The sequence below is a fragment of the Rhincodon typus genome, chromosome 3 (genome assembly GCF_021869965.1).
Source record: "Rhincodon typus isolate 14 chromosome 3, sRhiTyp1.1, whole genome shotgun sequence".
Classification (NCBI taxonomy): Eukaryota; Metazoa; Chordata; class Chondrichthyes; order Orectolobiformes; family Rhincodontidae; genus Rhincodon; species Rhincodon typus.
This window is the reverse complement of record NC_063334.1, coordinates 125,389,775-125,408,381: the sequence shown is the minus strand read 5'-3', so window position 1 is coordinate 125,408,381 and position 18,607 is coordinate 125,389,775. Positions and strand designations below refer to the sequence as shown.

The 18,607-nt window shown below is 43.3% G+C and overlaps 1 protein-coding gene across 1 annotated transcript in view; it reads left to right on the top strand.

Annotated features, from left to right (window-relative positions):
- LOC109917951 (FYN-binding protein 1) overlaps window positions 1-18,607 on the top strand; it is a 177,154-nt gene that overhangs the window by 87,214 nt on the left and 71,333 nt on the right. The window contains exon 3 of the mRNA XM_048594188.1: window positions 12,067-12,163. Coding sequence (XP_048450145.1) covers window positions 12,067-12,163 — 97 coding nt within the window. The remainder of the gene's footprint in view (window positions 1-12,066; window positions 12,164-18,607) is intronic.

Here is an 18,607-nt window from a genome sequence, read left to right as displayed (position 1 = left end):
TTTAGGTTAGATGGGCTTCAGATTGGTTTCACAGGTCGGCGCAACATTGGGGGCCGAAGGGCCTGTACTGCGCTGTTATGTTCTATGTTCTATGTTCTATGAAGTAGGACCATAAGACCACAAATAGGCCATTCAGCCCATCGAGTCTGTTCTGCCATTCAATGAGATCATGGATGATCTGATAATCCTCAACTCCACTTTCCTGCCTTTTCCCCAGAATCCTCAATTCCCTTATCAATTAAAAGTCTGTCTGTCTCAGCCTTGACTACACTGAAGGACCCAGCCTTGACAGCCTCTGCAGTGAAGAATTCCACAGATTCAATACCCTCTGGGAGAAGAAATTTCTCCTCATCACTGTCTTAAAAGTGTGAGATGATGCCCTCTGGTCCTGGACTCTCCCACAAGGGGTAACAACCCCTCCACATCTCCCCTGGCAAAGAATCTGGTCTGTTTCAATAAGGTCGCCTCTCATTCTTCTAAACGCCAATGAGTACAGGCCCAACCTATTCAACATCTCCTCATAATACAGTCCCTCCATACCTGGGGTCAGCTGAGTGACCTTTCTCTGGACTGCCTCCAATGGCACTCTATCTTTCTTTAGATAATGGGCCAAAACTGTTCAGATTAATGGGCAGGGCCTGATCGTTTGCTTTAATAAGGAATTTGTCCAGACATTGTGCCTTTCAGTTAAACAGAAGCTGGGGTCATTGTTCGCTGATGCATTTTCCATGGCAACACCCTGAGCAATCAGAGTCGACTTGCCAGCCAATCAGCTCCATCTTCTCATGCTTCTCATATAAATTGTTGTTCCCAGTGAAACACTATATTCTCACTTCTGTCCTGATGAGTGCAGGTTGATAAGCTGCTGCAGCATGTCTCTTTCTTCCAGCAATAATGGTTTCCTGTGAGACCAAGTGACTATACAAATCCTTTTTGATTGTTACTGTGGCAGTTAACTTCACCACCTCTTTCAGGTAGCACATCCCAGTTGAAATTTGTAACAGCTTTATTGAATATTTCTCTCTGATTCTCTGCCTTAAGGAGAACTCAGCAGGTCTGACAATATCTCTTAGAGTCAGACCAGACTCCAAACATTAACTCTGTTTCTCTCTCACATAGGTGCTGCCAGACCTGCTGAGTTTCTCCAGTGCTCACAGTGTTTGTTTCTGATTTGCAGCATCCATAGTATTTTACTTTTATTTGAATGATTTTTGGGGCTTTTTTTGTTGGGGGCGAAAGCTTTTATTTAGTCCTGTTCAAAACCCCAAACCTCCCACTAAGTTTCCACAGGAAGTTAGGTTTAATTTAATTACTTTGTTATGTTTTTTTAACTAACTCCAAACCAAAAGGCACAGATTGAAAGCACTGGTGAGTGCAAATCTGCTTATTTTGTAATGACGTTTTGCAATTATAGCAGCTTCTCACGTTCACAAAAGCCCCCATGAGCTTTACAGCAGTGTCAGCAAACAAAGGCTAACTTTGACCACACAAGATTGTCAAAGAGGTTTAAAAATGAATCTCAAAGGAGGTGCCAAAAATAGAGGGTCAAACTAAAAAAAAATCAATTCGTAAGATATCCCATAACACTTTACAGCCGAGATGTGGAGATGCCGGTGGTGGACTGGGCTGGACAAGGTCAAAAATCACACAACACCAGGTTATAGTCCAACAGGTTGATTTGAAATCACAAGCTTCCAGAGCTGCACCCGATGAAGGAGCAGTGCTCCAAAAACTTCTAATTTCAAATAAACCTGTTGGACTATAACCTGGTGTTGTGTGACTTTTGACTTTACAGCCAATTATGTGTTTTGAAATGTAGGAACCATGACAGCCAATTTGTACACAGTACAAACAGCAAGCAATAATGACCAAATCATCTGTTTGCAGTAATGTTGATTGACGGATAAATATTGGCCAGGAAACTATTGAGAACTGCCTTGTTCTTGTTCTAAATGGTGTCCGTGGAATATTTTAAGCCCACCTCGAAGGACAGAAGTGATCTCAAACCAATCATTCAAAAAACAACACATTTGTAAACTCAGTCATCCTTCAGTACTGCCTTGGAAGTCTGTCTGCGTTAGTGTGCTTGATTGCTTGAGTGGGAACTGATCCATGACCTTCTCACTCTGAAGCAAGAGGGCTCCCCAGTAAGATGGGAAGAAATTTGTGGGGCTATGATGCAAGAGGACAAGGGCACTGGGCGCATTGTTTGCTCCTTCAAGGAGCTAGTATTGGTCACGGAGGGCTGAAGTTCTGAACTGATCGAGACGGACTGAGAGTTGAGTGACTTGAGCAGGTCAATGAGGAGGAAAGCGGAAAGTGTGCAGGGAAATGGCTGTGCGGTTTTCAGACTGGGTTCCAGTAGGCTGACTCCCCGCTCCTGGTGATGCAAATTGAATCTGACAAAGGAGGGGGAGGCAATTTTAACCACAGAGCTGCATTGCTCTGTCATCACGCAAAGGTGGAGTGTGGTAACAGAGCTCCTGAACCAGTGTCCCAATACAGGAAGCAGATTTCCCTCACAGGAAACAGTCTCAGCTTTTTCTCTGCCTGGATGTTCAGCTTCCTCTCCCCAGAAACATTGCACATATTGCAGCAGCTTCACTTAATCACATTTCCCCCTCATTCCGATCAAAACATACAAATGAGCCGTCTCATTACTTAGATTGCGGGAGGGACTATGGAAGCACAGGACAAAGATCTCTCTACATTGTCCCCATCAAGCACTCTCAGGACAGGGACAGCATGGAGTTAATTACAAAGTCAAGAACCCTCTTCACTGTCTCCCATCAAACACTCCCAGGACAGGGACAGCACAGGGTTAAGTACAGAGTAAAACTCTCTCTACATTGTCCCAATCAAACACTCTCAGGACAGGGACAGCACAGGGTTAGATACAGAGTAAAGCTCCCTCTGCACTGTCCCCCATCAACACATCTAATGGCATATCTCATTGGCAACCATGTGACCAGTCATGATTGCCATAAAAACCCATTTGTTTTAGTCATTCACGGGTTGTGGACATTGCTGGCTAGGCAGCATTTATTGTCCATTCCTAATTGCCCAGAGGGCAGTTAAGAGTCATCCACATTGCTGTGGGTCTGGAGTCACATGTAGGCCAGACCAGGTAAGGGCATTAGTGAACTAGATGGGTTGTTATGACAATTGCTTCATGGTTATAATTAACTTTTATTTTCAGACTTTTATTGAACTCAATTTCCACTATCTGCTATGGTGGGATTCAAGTCAATATCCCCAGAACATTACCTGGGGTCTCCTGATTAATAATCTAATGATGATACCACTAGGCCATCACCTCCCACTAATGCCTTTTAGAGTTGGAAATCTGCTGCCTTTACCCGTTCTGGCCTCCAGACCCATATCAATTGACTCTTAAACTACAGTCTGAACTGGCCTGGAGAGCTAATCAGTTCAAGGGAAACTAGAGATGGGTAACAATGCTGCCTTGCCAATGACTCTTAACACTAAGGGGATTAAAGGCTATTGGGGAGAAAGCAGGAACGGGGACTGAGTGGGATGATCAGCCAGGATCATATTGGATGATGGAACAGGCCTAAAGGGCTGAATGGCCTACTCCTGCTCCTGTACTCTATGTTTCCCTATAATGTCCACGGTCCTTACAAGAATGAAGAGAAACAAATCTACCAAACAAAAGAAACAAATTTAGGGATGGAGGTTGGATAGACTTTAGGTTTAGGGTAAAATTTCAGCACAACATCGTGGGCTGAAGGGCCTGTACCATGCTGTACTGATCTATGTTCCATGTTCTACCAGACACCGGGAGACAGCAGCAAGACCCTCCAGCACTTTGAGTTCAACGTGTAATTTTTTTCACCATTGAGAACCAGAAGTTACAAATTTCCGAATGTCTCCTAAATTCCAGTGCAATGCTTTTGCTTTTATCCTCAGCTGTAGGACCATTGTATCAAATCTCTGTCTTTCAGTATTGAATGTGATCCAGTCAGTACCGCACAAAGTGGCTACCGTGATAAACAATGTGACAGTGTGCATATTTTAGCCAGATTCTGATTGGCTGAGGGGAGTGATTAAATCTTAAAATCTAGAACACCTTTTGACATGTAATCTCTCAGATTTCCACATGGCTGTTCAACCCTCCCATCCATCTCCACCTCCCTGTCCATGCTTCAATGCTCTAACTTGTGCCCATTCTGCCAAAAGGTCTGAACCATTAACTCTGCTCCTCTCTCTGCAGATGCTGCCACACATGCTGAGTTTCTCCAGCATTTATGTTTTTATTTTAGTTTTTTTTAAGAAGTTGTGGTCACATCTGAAAAGCTGATTCCACTTAGAAATTGAATCAAGGACAGAAACCCATTTCACTAGTGATCGGAATCCATTGCCCCATTTAGTTCTGCTTTTCTTCGCTTCTCCTTCAGGCTTCCTCTTTTTTTTAATTACTGTGGTGCTCAGAATAAACTGGGAGGAAGTAAACGTCCTGACACAGCTCATTTAGTACAGACAGAATTCTTCAATATATGCACAGCAAGCTCCCACAAACTGTGATGTGATCAAGACCAGATCATCTGTCTTTGTGATGATGATTGAGAGATGCTGGGGACAACTACCCCAGTCTTCTTTGAGGTAATACCAGGAGATCTTTTACACTCGAGAGGGCATTACATTTCTGTGATTCCATGTTTTTAAGGCAAAAGTTTTTTTCTTTCTTCCTCCGACATTAGAACATAGAACTATGCGGCACAGGAACGGGCCCTTCGGCCCATGATGTTGCGCTGAACATGAAGCCAAAATTAAACTACTCCCTTCTGCCTGCCCTTGGTCCATATCCCTCCATTCTTTGCACATTCATGTGCTTATCTAAAAGACCCTTAACCACCCCTATTGTATCTGCCTCCACCACTACCCTTGGCAATGCGTTTCACACTCTACCACTCTCTGTGTAAAAAACTTGACCCTCACACCTCCTTTGAACTTTCTCCCTGTCACCTTAAATGCATGTCCCCTAATATTAGACATTTCAACCCTGGGACAAGGATTTTGACTGTAAACCCTATCTACACATCTCACAATTTTGTGGACTTCTATCAAGTCTCCCCTCAGCCTGTGTTGCTGGAGAAAACAACCTGAGTATTTTCTGAAGAAGGGTCCCGACCCGAAACGTCAGCTTTCCTGCTCCTCTGATGCTGCTTGGCCTGCTGTGTTCATCCAGCTCCACACTGTGTTATCTCAGATTCCAGCATCGGCAGTTCCTACTATCTCTGAGAATTTCTAGCCTCTCCTTATAGCTCACACCTTGTAATCCAGGCAGCATCCTGATAGCAACCTCTCCAAAGCTTCCACATCTTTCCTTCTCTTTATGCTAACTTATTATTTCTTTGATTTCAAATTTTTAATCTGAACCAATTCTCAAGTAAGTTTTGACCCATCTTTTTAAAATTTCTTTTTATGGGATCTTGCTAGCTATGCCAGCATTTATTGCCCATCAGTGGGAGCATTGAACATAGGAAGAGGAGTAGGCCATTCAGCCCCACCATTTAATACAATCATGCCTGATTAAACACTTCATAGCCTTTAACCCACATTATCCCCATTACACCATTGATAATCAGAAATCTTTCAATCTCTACTTTAAATATTCTCAAAAACTGAGCTTCCACAGCCCTCTGAGAATTTCAAAGATTCACAACCCTCTGAGTTCAAGAATTTCTCCTCATCACAGTCTTAATAAACACCTCCTTTATTTTTAAAGAGTGGTCCCTTGTTCTGGATTCCCAACCAGGGGAAACATCTTACCTTCATCTACCCTGTCTATCCCTTTAAGAATTTTGCAGTTTTTAATGTGATCCCCTCCTATTCCTCAAAACTCTCATGAATACAAAGTCCCAGTTTTCCCAATCTCTCATCATAGAACAGTCCCACCACCCCAGGAACAAGTCTGGGGAACCTTCATTGCATTCTTTCTATGGCAATAATATTCCTTGAGATAAGGAGGCCAAAACTGTACGCAGTACTCTAAGTTTGACCTCACCAAGCTCCTATACAATTAAAACTGAAATTTAAGCTGAAGTTTTGTCCTTTCTTGAACATCTGTAGTCCATTAGGTGTATATGTTCTACGGTATTGTCTAGAGAGACAATGATACACATTCCCCACCTCCTTCATCTTGCTATTGGCAGTCCTACCTCAAGTTATCAGAATCCTCAGCTCTGAAATACTCTCCAAGCACAACTCCACCTCTCACTCCTTCTTTAAATCAATATTTAAACCCTGTGTTTCTTTCTTATTTGTTCATGGGATCTAGACATTGCTGGTAAGTCCAGATTTCGACAGGCAATATTATGGCAACATCCTTAATTACCTTTGTATTGAGTGGCTTGCTCAATTATTTCAGAGGGCAGTTAAGGGTCCACCACCTTGCTGTGGGTTTGGAGTCACATGTAGGCCAGACCAAGTAAGGACGGCAGATATCTTTCTTTAGGAAGAACTAGTGATCCAGATCGGTTTTTATGATAATCTACAATGCTTACATAGACATTGTTAAACTAACTTTGTATTCCTCATTTTTATTGAATTCTAATTTCACTTTCTGCTAATCCTCAGAGGGTTAGCCTGGGATTTTGGGCATAATTAGCCCAGTGACACTATACCACCAGCTCCCCAACAAATTGAGCCATTCTTACTCAGCATTTGGCTGCAGTACACCCCAGCATATGTCTTTACACAACATTCCCTCCATCATAAGATCAGAAGTGGGGATTATAAATGATGCTTGCAGAATATTCAGCACCACTCACAGCTCCTCAGATAATGAAGCAGTCCATGTTCAAGTGCAATAATGTCTGCGCAATATCCAGACTTGGGTTGACAATTGGCAAGTAATAGTCACACTACACAAATATCAGGCAATGATTGAAATAACTCAAAAGAGGCCTGCATCCTGTCACCAAGTCATTCTTAATTTACACAAGGGAAGTCTTTGACACTGATTCAGCTTCTTCAGAGCCAGCTCTCAGAGTGAATAGAACTCTGACACTTCTATTTATATCTGTCAGCCAGGGCTCCCTGATTGAACCAGATTAACAGCCCCCATCAGGGAACTCATATTCTGTGAAGTCTACCAGGCTGACCTTGTTACAATCATTACATCCCTCTCCCTCTAAGTCTGAGGACATAGGCCTGTTCTGTCTTTTGTAGCCCCTCCTGGGGTGTTTTAGCACTGGGTCAGGTTCCTCCAACTCTGCCTTTGATCCGAGTGGATTGTAACACACAGGAGCTCACCTCTTGCACCCAGAGCATCTCGGAAGAAGTTCATTGTCTTCTTCAGGTGGCAAAGGAATCGAGATAGCAACATCCACCGTGTCCATCTCAGATTCCAACATTTGATGGAGATGGAGAACCCATGGGTTCTGTGGAACAGTCTGAAAGACATCCAAGGATCCTGGCACATTTTGCTACCCTTCATTTGCAGCTTTCATATGTTAGAGCCCACCGCTGAATTCACCCTGAAGCTATGGGCAGCACTGCCTTGTCCTCTTTAAGTAAACCTAGCAGAGGTTTGTGGTCCATTCTTATTACAAATTTACATCTGTAAAGGTACGAAAGCTTCAGCTTTGATTTTTGCACTGATGTGCATTGAGGATGGGGAAATTTGTGGAGCCTCTTCCTCCAGTGAGTTGTTTAATTGTTGCTCAATTATCCACCACCGTTCACATTCTGATGCTGCAGGGCTGCAGAGCTTAGATCTGATTGTTGGTTGTGGGATTGCTAAGTGCTGTCTAACACTTGTTTCTCATTTTGAGCAAGTAGTCCTGTTTGGTAGCTTCACCAGGTTGACACCTCACTGCATTGTGCTGCTTCTGGCATGCACTCCTACACTCTTCATTGAATCACCAGGACATGAAGTCAGTATCAAATTCCCAAGTGAAACCTTCAAAGTGTCCTTATTGCAGTTCCTTTGCCCACCATGCAATGTAGCTGAGACTCAGGATCTGTGCAAAGATTCTCTGGCATTCTGACTACTTTGAGCAGGCCAGCTCAGTTGTGACTGTCTCAGTATGGTGTGGGTGTTTGGCAGGCCAGCTCAGCCAAGCACCCCTGTGTCTGCCATCTTGTCCTGCCATCTTATCTTCAGTAGGTTCCAAGTGTAGCTCAGATAAAAGTAGCTGGCACTGATATGCAATCCAAGTCTCGTATTTGTGGAGCAGAGTGGGTGTAAGGGTTCATCTACCCAGCCCACTTAGAGGTGGGATCATGTCAGATAGATGACTCAACATGCAATTTTCAGTAATTCCCCAACCTCCCACCTCCATGGTGCTGATAAGCTTCTGTCCTTTCCATCCTCATAGCTTACTCTCTATCCTGCCTTTGTATCATGACCAAACAGTGTTGCGCTGCTCGCAGCCTCTTTGACTTATTAAATAAAATAGATTGTAAATAATTGAGGCATTGTGGTGCCTCACAGATTACAGCCTGCCAACTTACAACTGCCCCATTTATCCTCATTCTCTGTTTCCTGTCCTTCAGCCAGTCCTCTATCCACACTATTATCCCAAGTCCATGACCTTTTATTTCAGAAAACAACTCTTTGCAAGCCTTTTAATGGGGAGGCCACTGCTGTCATGGAGGCCACAACCCTAGAGTAATGTTCTGTGGGTGTGAGTTCAAATTCCACTGTGGCAAATGGTGGAACTTGAACCTAGTAAAGGTCTGGAATTGAAAAGCTAGTCTATTGATTGTTGTTTACAAACCTAATTAGTTCACTAATGGCCTTTAAATCATAGAATCTGTACAGGGCAGAAAGAGGCCATTCAGTCCATAGAGTCTGCACTGATCCTCTGTAGAGCATCCCACCCATACCGTATCCTCGAAACCCAATATTTGCCATGGCTCACCCATCTAGCCTGAAGATTCCTGGACATTATGAGGCAACTTAGCATGGCCAATCCATTTAACCTGCACATCGTTATAAAAGGAAGCTGTTGCCCTGACCTTATGTGGTCTATGTTGGAGATCATAGCAATATGGTTGGCTTTTGGGCAATAAATGCTATCCTTGCTAGCAATGCCCACATCTCATGAATGAATTTTTAAATATCTGAAAAACTCCATCTTAATATTTTCAAGAAAATAGTTAAATAGGAGCTGATACAATGCAGGTCACCTTGACTGGGCCCTGGAATAAGTGGGTAATGAGTAAATTGGGGCTCTATTCTCTGCTGTCTAGTAGACGAAGAGGTGATCTCATTGAATACACATGTTTCTGAAGGGGCGTGACACAGTAAATGCTGAGAGGCTGTTTCAGGAAATCTAACTCACAGGGCCATTGACTCAGGATACAGGGCTGAATGTTTAGGATTAACATGGGGAGTTGTCAATCTATGGAATTCACATAGATTAAAACAAGTCTACAGCACAGAAGAAGGCCATTTGGCCCATCATATCCATGCCAGCCAACAAAGATCTGATTACATTAATCCTATCTTCCAGCTCTTGGTGCATAGCCCTGGAGGCTATGACAAGTCAAGTGAAATCTTCAATGTTACAAGAGTTTCTGATCAACCATCCGTTTAGGCAATGAGTTCCAGAAGCTCATCACCCTCTCAGTGAAAACATTTTCTCTTAATTCTCCATTTACTGTCCTAGCCCTTACCTTCAATCTCTGCCTCCTGGTTATTGACCCCTGTACTGATGGAAATAGTGTACCATTCACCTTATCTATGCTTGCTGTAATAATATCCATCTCCATCAAGACCCCTTCAATCTTCACTTCTTCAAGGAAAACAAGCCCAACTTATCCATTAAAAGCAAAATATGGCAGATGCTGGAAATCAGACCAAAGTGTTAACTCAGTTTCACTCTACACAGATGGTGCCAGAACTGCCGAGTTTCTCCAGCAATCTGTGTTGACCCAGCCTTTCCAATCTTTCCTCATAGCTCACATCCTCCAGCCAAGTTAACACCCTGGAGAATCTCCTCTGCCCTCTCTCTACTGCAAGTTTTTTTTTCCCTTTATTCATTCACGGGATGAGGGCCTCGCTGACCAGGCAGCATTTATTGCCCGTCCCTAATTGCCCAGAGGGCAGTTTAGAGTCAACCACATTGTTGTGGGCCTGGAGTCACATGTAGGCCAGACCAGGTAAGGATGGCAGTTTCCTTCCCTAAAGGACATTAATGATCTGGATGGGTTTTTCCCGACAATCGACAATGGATTCACGGTCATCATTAGATTCTTAATTCCAGATATTTTTATTGAATTCAAATTCCACCATCTGCCATGGCAGGATTCAAACCTGGGTCGCCAGAACATTATCCAGGTCACTGGATTAGCAATCCAGCAATAATACCACTAGACCATTCATATGCCTTCTAGCCACTTTATCTACCTACTCTCTGCTACCTTCAGAGAAATGTGAATGTGTACAGCAAGGTGCCTCTCAATTTCAGCCTTTCTACTATGCTACCATTCATTGTGTAATCCCATCCCCTGTTAGCCCTCTGCAAGTGTACTCACACTTTTTCTGGATAGAATTCCATTTGCCACTGCTCTGCCCAGCTGACCATTCTGCAGTTTACAGCTACTCTCCTCACTATGTACCACCAACATTGCCTCAAATGTTTCCTGCCAGTGTGGGGACCTCCAGGGTCCATAGGGCAGCAGGTCCCAGAGGTGGGAGCAATGAGTCGGCATGGTGAGTGGGGTGCACAACATTTCCCAGCAACCATGCAGCTTAGAGTGTATGTCCTTCATTACCCAACCAATCTTCATGTCACCCATGAGCTTCTTGGTCACAGTAACACCACAAGTAGACAGTAGGGTGGCTAGGGGAGCTTGATGGTCCAGTGGCATCATCACTAGCCTATTAATGCAGCAACCCAGATAAGGTTCTGGGGACCTTGGTTCAAATCCCACCACAGCAGACAGTGTTTTTTTAACAAAAAGTCTAGAAATTAAGAGTCTAATGATGACCATGAATTCATTGTCAATTATCAGAGAAAAACCCATCTGGTTCATTAATGTCCTTTAGGGAAGGAAACTGCTTTCCTTACCTGGTCTGACCTACCTGTGACTCCAAACCCACGGCAGTGGGAGGGATGCTGTTCAGAAGGTTGGTACAGACTCGATGGGGTGAATAGCCTCTTTCTGCACTGTAGGGATTCTATGATTTGAAGGACATTGGTGAACCAATCAAGTTTTTAAACACCAATTAATAGACTACCTTTTCAATTCCAGACTCTTAACTCCCCTCTGGCCAATAAGGGATGGACAATACGTGCTGGCCCAGCTAGCAACACCCTCATTTTGTGAATGAATTTTTAAAAAGCATTTTATTTAAAGAAAAGGATTCAAAGGGACTCTTTGGCATGTCTTTGTTAATTGAGGCTTGGGAAGCAGATGCAGAGTGACTTAGCACAGACAGCTCAATCTGACAAATTCCCGAGGGTTAATGATATTCAAAACAGAGTTCTGATAAAGAAGTGGAGACATCCTCAGAGACTTGCAGACAACAAATGTGCAGCTGTTCATCAAACAATAGTACTACCCAGAAATTGTAAGCAGATTATCATGAGTAGCCCATGAAGTTCCTATGGCAGGACATACAGAAACTCAGGCATTGACAAACATGGTATTTTACATGAGCCAAGATATAGAGACATAGTGAAATTCTGTAAAACATTTGATACACATCATGTGTCTGTAAACCTCACAGTGTAATCAGTCCAGTTTCTTTCATATCCAGATCAGTTTTTGAGGAACTATTCAGATGAGTGTCTGTAGATTGTGTAGGCCCTTTAGACAAAAACAAAAGCAAAGCATCTGTTTATCCTTAAAATTCTAGATATAGCAACCCAATTTCCAAAAGACCAATAAGACTAGAACATGTAAATGCAAATGTAGGCAGTTCAGCCTCTCCTTCCATCCTATTTGGTGACCTGAGATCTCTTGGGTTTGTTCCTCACCATCTTGCTGTCAGGTTTTTGGTCTCCTGAAGTGCCTTGATGTTTGATTTATTGCTTACTTACTATTTCGAACAATATCATTCATTTTTCACCATTTTGTGTTTTGCAGTTTCTAATCGTCTCGCCAATAAGCCACCACCTATGCCCGGTCCCTCAGCACCCAATCTGCCCCCTCGGCCTCCGATCAGCAAACCTCCTGAGATCATGTAAGTAACGTGGCACAAGAGGCCAGTAAGGATCTACCTGATACATTGGCTTTCAGTAGTGACCAATTAACATTCATTATTCTCTGGTGACTGTCAGACATCTGTGTAGATGCTGCATGTTGTTATAGCTCTGTCCCTCAAGCATTGAGCTGTGTGCTACATACATCATCAGTTATGGAGGGAGATTGTTATCCTTAGAGCAGAAGAGACTGAACGGACATGATTGAGATTTATAAAATTATGACGGTCAAAAATAGGATAGAAGGAAGGACCTTTACCTCTGGGTGGAGGGAACAGTGACCAGGGCCATAGATTTAAGGTAAGGGGCAGGAGGTTTAGAGAAAGCAAAGGAAAACCTTTTTCATCCAGAGGGTGGTGGGAGTCTGGAACTTGCTGCCTTTTAAGGATGGGGGAGACAGAAGCTATCATCAGACTGAAGAAGTATGGTGGCTCAGTGGTCAGCAATACTGCCTCACAGCGTCGGGGACCTGGGTTCAATCCCAGCCTTGGGTGTCTGTCTGTGTGGAGTTTGCATATTCTCTCTGTGTCTGCGTGGGTTTCCTTCCATAGTCCAAAGATGTATATGCTGGGTGGATTTGCCATGCTAAATGCAGTGTAATGGGTGGGATGCTCTTCGGAGGGTTGGTGTAGACCCAATGGCCTGCTTCTGCACTGTAGGGATTTGAAGTATTTAGATGTGTACTTGTGATGCCAAGGATGTTGGCTAAGTGCTGGAAAATGGAATTAGCATTGATAGGTGGTTGCTTTTGACTGATGTGGATGAGATAGGTTGAAGGGCCTTTTTCTGTGTTTATGGATCCCTAGGATTCTATCCCTCCACGTGCACACATACTGTCTCATGCACTCTCTCATACATGTACACACATTCTCTCATACGCACAGTCTGTCATACACAATCTCGATCTCACACAGACTCTCATACATATACTGTCTCACAAACACCCACATTCTCACACACACACACACACACACACACACATTAAAAGGGAAAAAAATATAGTGACAAATCCCTGGGAACTGATGATTTATACCCTGGATTGTCAAAGGAGATCTTCAAGATGCTATAGGTTCTGCAATGGTAATCACAGATTGGAAGGTGCAAATGGAACCCACTATTTAAGAAAGAAAGGAGGAAGTTAACAACAGACTAGTTAACTTGTCATCAGTGGTAGCGAAAATACGAGAGATATTTTCTAACCAACATGTTCAGTGATGTTATATGACACCTGTAGAGCAGGTGGGACTTTAACCTGGGTCTCCTAGCTCAGCAGTAGGGACACTACCACTGTGCCACAAGAGACCCTCTAGCATCGATCCTAAAGAATATGATAACTGAACATTTGGAAAATAATCATCTGTTTGGGCAGAGTCAACACTGAATTATGAAGGGAAATTCATGTTTGATAAACTTGGTAAAAATTTTTGAAGACATTATTTGTAGAGTAGATAAAGGTTAACTAGTGGTTGTGATGTATTTGGATTTTTAGAAGGCTTTCAAAAAGATTCCCCCCAGTTTAGCCAGGAAAACCAGCGCGCATGGGATAGGATGTTATAAACTCACGAAGATTGATAATTGACTAATGGATAGAAAACACAAAGAATGAATAAACAGGTCACTTGTGGTTAGTGAGCTGTGGCCGGTGGAATACCATAAGGAGCAGGGCTTAGGCCTGAGCTGTTAACAATTTGTTTGAATGATTCGAATGAGGAAGAAAATGTAATACTTCCAAGTGTGTGCTGACACAGAACTAAATGGAACTGTATGAAATGAGGACGCTGCAAGGATGGGGACTAAGGGGAACTGGACAGCTTGAGTGAGTGGGCAGCGGAATATAATGAGGATAACTGTGAGATTATCCACTCTGCCAGGGGGAGCAGACCGGCAGAGTATTCCTTAAATGGTGAAAGATTGGAAAGTGTCACTGTCCAAAAGGACCTGGGTGTCCTTGTTCATAAATCACTAATAGCTAATAAGTAGGTGTAGCAAGTTATTAGGAAGGAATGGTATGTAATTAGCCTTCATTGCAAGAGGATTTGAGTGCAGGAGTAAAATTGTCTGGCTTGAATATTGTAGCACATTGGTGAGACCTCATGTGGAGTATTTGTGGACAGTTCTGGTCCCCTTACCTACAGAAGAATCTGATTGCCATAGAGAAACTGCACCAAAGGCTCATCAGACTGATTGGCAGGATTAGTTTGGGTCTGCATTTCCTCAATTTCAAAGGGCATACGGCAATCTCATTGAAACTTACAAAATTCTTATAGAGTTCAGTAGGGTGGAAGTAGAATTGTTGGGAATGGAGATGAGTTTCAGAATAAAGAGTTGCGTTTTTGAACCTTTAAAATTCTCTGTCCCAAAGGCTCAATTATTGTGACAGGTGATTGAGCAATTTTGTGACCTCTAGTGATGGAGGGATGTATGGGAAAGTGGCATTGAAATAGATGATTTTTTTTAAAATTCACCCATCGGTTGTGGGCACTGCTGACTGGTCCAGCATTTATTGCCCCATCCCTACTTGCCCCTTGAAAAGGTGATGCTGAGCTGCCTTCTTGAACCACTGCAGTCCATGTGCTGTGGGTTGACTCACAATGCCCCTTAGGGAGGGAATTCCAGGATTTTAACCCAGCAACAGTGAAGGAATGGCGATCTGGAATCTCACTTCTGACAGCATCTTCCAAGTGCCTACCCATATCACCTAGTAGGTAGGTACATGAGAACCTCACCCTCTGGAAGTTCCCCTCCAAACCACATGCCATCCTGACTTCGAAGTCTGGGCAGGATTTTTCAGATGGAGGGGCTTTCCAACCAACCACCCAAAGACTCGGTTGCATGTGAACACATCTTTCTGATCACAGCAACCCGCAGTTGTTTAATATTCTGAGGACTGTTAGTTGGCTGAAGTTGGAACTTTGTCCCCCTCACTTGGGTAATCTGATCTTACAATGTCATACCTCAATGTCCACTTTCCTTTCATTCATTCAGGGGAATGGGATCCTCGCTCACTGGTCCAGCATTTGACATCTATTCCTGATTGCCCTTAAGAAGATGATGGTGAACTGCCTTCTTAAACCTTTTTAACATGAACCAAGGGGCTTTATATCCAGGTAGAAATGCTGATTGGCTACATTTTAGAGCCCAGCCCTATTCTAATTTGGAATTAAATGGCCATTTTAAAGCATAATTTGCATCCTAACATTCTGAGCATCTCTGTGGGACTTGGCAGACTCACAGTTTATTCACTATCAGCAGGGGTGCTTCTGCCTTTCTTTTACAAGTGTGATCATCTTGTGACCTTCTTCCTCGAAAAACAATCTGGAGCCCCTTTCACATCTAACAATGAAACCAGCCAGGCCTACAATCAGCAAACGGCCCACATGACTCCCCTTGTTTCTGCATTTTACTGATATTAAAACATACTTCTAAAAAGATGTTTCCAAAAGCCTTGCATTATAACATCCCTATAACTAACTCATTACCTGATGTCAGTAGCAGGCTACCAGGGAATGCAGCTGGAAAAGGCCACTCAGCCTTTTTGAGGCTGTCAGTGCTGAGAAGGGCTGGGCTGGGGTTAAAGCAGCCTGGGCCAACGTGGGGGACAATTCCATGATGTTGGTAACAAAAGCAAACATTGCTGGAAAAGTTCAGCAGGTCTGGCTATGTGTATGAAGAAAAAATCTTGGTAAATGTTTTAGGTCTGGTGACCCTTCCTCAGAACTGATGGTAGCTGGGAAGTCATCAGTTTATATGCAGAAGGTAAGGTGAGGAATGGGGGAGGGAGTAAATGATAGGATAAAGGACAGAGTCCAAAGAGAGAGAAGAGCAGTTGGATAGACAAAAGATTTGATAACAATCTGGCTAGGCGGGTGAATAGCTGTTAATGGGGACTGTTAGTGGCTAACAATGAGTAGTGAGTAATACCTATTGTTTATTCCCTACCCCATCCCTCACCCAATCTTCTGCATATAAACCAACATTTTCCCAGCTACCGTCAGTTCTGAGGAAGGGTTACTGGACCCAAAACTTTCTTGTCCAATAACTTCTATTTTTGTGATAACGAGGTGTAGAGCTGGATGAACACAGCAGGCCAAGCAGTTTCAGAGGAGCAGGAAAGCTGACGTTTCAGGTCTGGAACCTTCTTCAGAACTGATGGTAGGTGGGAAAATTTCTGAAGAACGGTCTAGACCCGAAACATCAGTTTTCCTGCTCCTCTGATGCTGCTTGGCCTGCTGCGTTCATTCAACTCTACACCTTGTTATCTCAGATTCTGCAGCATCTGCAGTTCCTACTATCTCTGAAACGACTTCTATTTTTGTTCCTGATTTACAGCATCCGCAGTTCGTTCGATTTTCACCCATAATGTTGGCGCCATTCCCTCATTTTCCACTCAGGGAACCAGGAGCAGATTCCAACCCTAAGGGGGGGGGGTTGACAAGGACAGAAGGGTTAGGAAAGCTTGAAGATTTCCTCTTAAAATGACCTGCCCTCTCCTGTGGCTTAGCAAGCCACTCAGTTTTTGTGCAATAAATACCGAACCAGCAAGTAACATCCATAACCTGTGAACAAGTAATTTAAAAAATCTGCAAAATCTTGATTGATCATCAACTGGAACTTAATATCTTTACCCAGAGAACGTGAAACACAGGGAACCATTGAGGCATTTCTGGGAAGCTGGGAGTATGAACAAGGAGCAAAAGTAGGCCATTCGGCCCCTCATGGCCTTTCACCAAGACTGTAGCTGATCTGATTGTAACCTCAATACCATGTTCTCACCTATCCCTGATAGCCTTCGACTCTCTTGTTAGACAAAAATTGATCTACCACTGCCTTAAAAGCATTCAATGGCTGCTACAGCCCCGAGCCTTAGTCTCTCCAATGAGAATAAACATCTTTCAGCATCCACCCTGGCAAATCCCCTCAAGGTCTTAGGTTTCAAATAAATGAGACTGAAAGTAATGGAAGGGAAATGCTGAGAGATTTACATGAGGAGAGATGGGAGGAGGCTGCTGGACTGGTTAAGCCAAATGGTCAGCTTCTGGACTTTAAAATCTGATTCAATTCTTTAAAAGCCTTCAAGGCAGAAATGACATTGCAGGGTCCCCGAAAACATAAACAACAATTTGAACTGCTTCTGAAATGGTGAGTCACGTCAAGTGTGGCAAAGGAAACAAAGAAAGGTCACCTGAGGTTATTTTGGTACACCGCAGAAATTAATCAAATAGCCTGATTTGTATTGTCCCGTGGTCTTTAACTAATGACGTATGAGGTCCAAAACAATTCAACTGAACCAGCATTCATCGGTCAATTCATGAAAACCAGCAATGTACAAGAGGAAAGTCACAACATTGGGAGAATGTAGCGAGTGGAGCTCATGATCATTTCAGGATGTGACCAAAACCTTCCTAAGAATTTTTCAAATGATTGTTTGCGGAATTTGGTAAACTAGCCTCTTCAGGTCTTGGTGATTTTGCCTTTCATATAATGCTGGATTTTGGGGCAGGTGTGGAGGAAGGGAGAGCAAATCCTGCCCCATTGAGAGTGACTCAGTCATTAGAGAGCTGTGGACAATGCTGCCAATCTCCAGCTCAGGAGTGAAACTGTAGTCCTTATGTAGTTTCCATACACCCATGATCTGTATAACTCCAGCTTGCTCAGGGGTGGAGTTGCATTATCTGAAATCACAGTCTATTCAGCGGCTTACACAGATCACAATTTTCTCTGTTCCAGTCCAAGATTACTCCGCATTGAGAGGATTAGCTAAACCTGATTTCTGTAACCACTGTGAACACTAGTGGCTTTGAAAATATTTAAATACTCGACAATAACCATTTAAGAATTTTCCAGGTGATCAGTAGGTCCTGTCAAACTGTCACCTGCTCATAGGCACTGGGAATGGATAGGAACAGAAACTCAGAGCACAAGAAAGCCATTCGGCCCTTCGAGCCTGCTCCACCATTCAATATGATCATGACTGGTCCTTAACCGCAATGTCATATTTCCACTTTCTTCCCAAACCCTTTGATACCTTTAAAATCTAAACTATTATCTGTCGCTTTCTTGAATACGTTCAGTGATTTGACCTCCACAGCCTTCTAGTAAAGAATTCCACAGAATCACTACCCTCTGAGTGAAGACATGTTTCCTCACCATGTCTGGAGGACCTGGGGTCAAATCCCGCCAGGGCGGATGGTGGAATTTGAATTCAACAATCATAGAACATAGAACATAGAACATTACAGCGCAGTACAGGCCCTTCGGCCCTCGATGTTGCGCCGACCTGTGAAATCAATCTGAAGCCCATCTAACCTAAACTATTCCATTATCATCCATATGTTTATCCAATGACCATTTAAATGCCCTTAAAGTTGGCGAGTCAACTATTTTTGCAGGCAAGGCATTCCACGCCCTTACTACTCTCTGAGTAA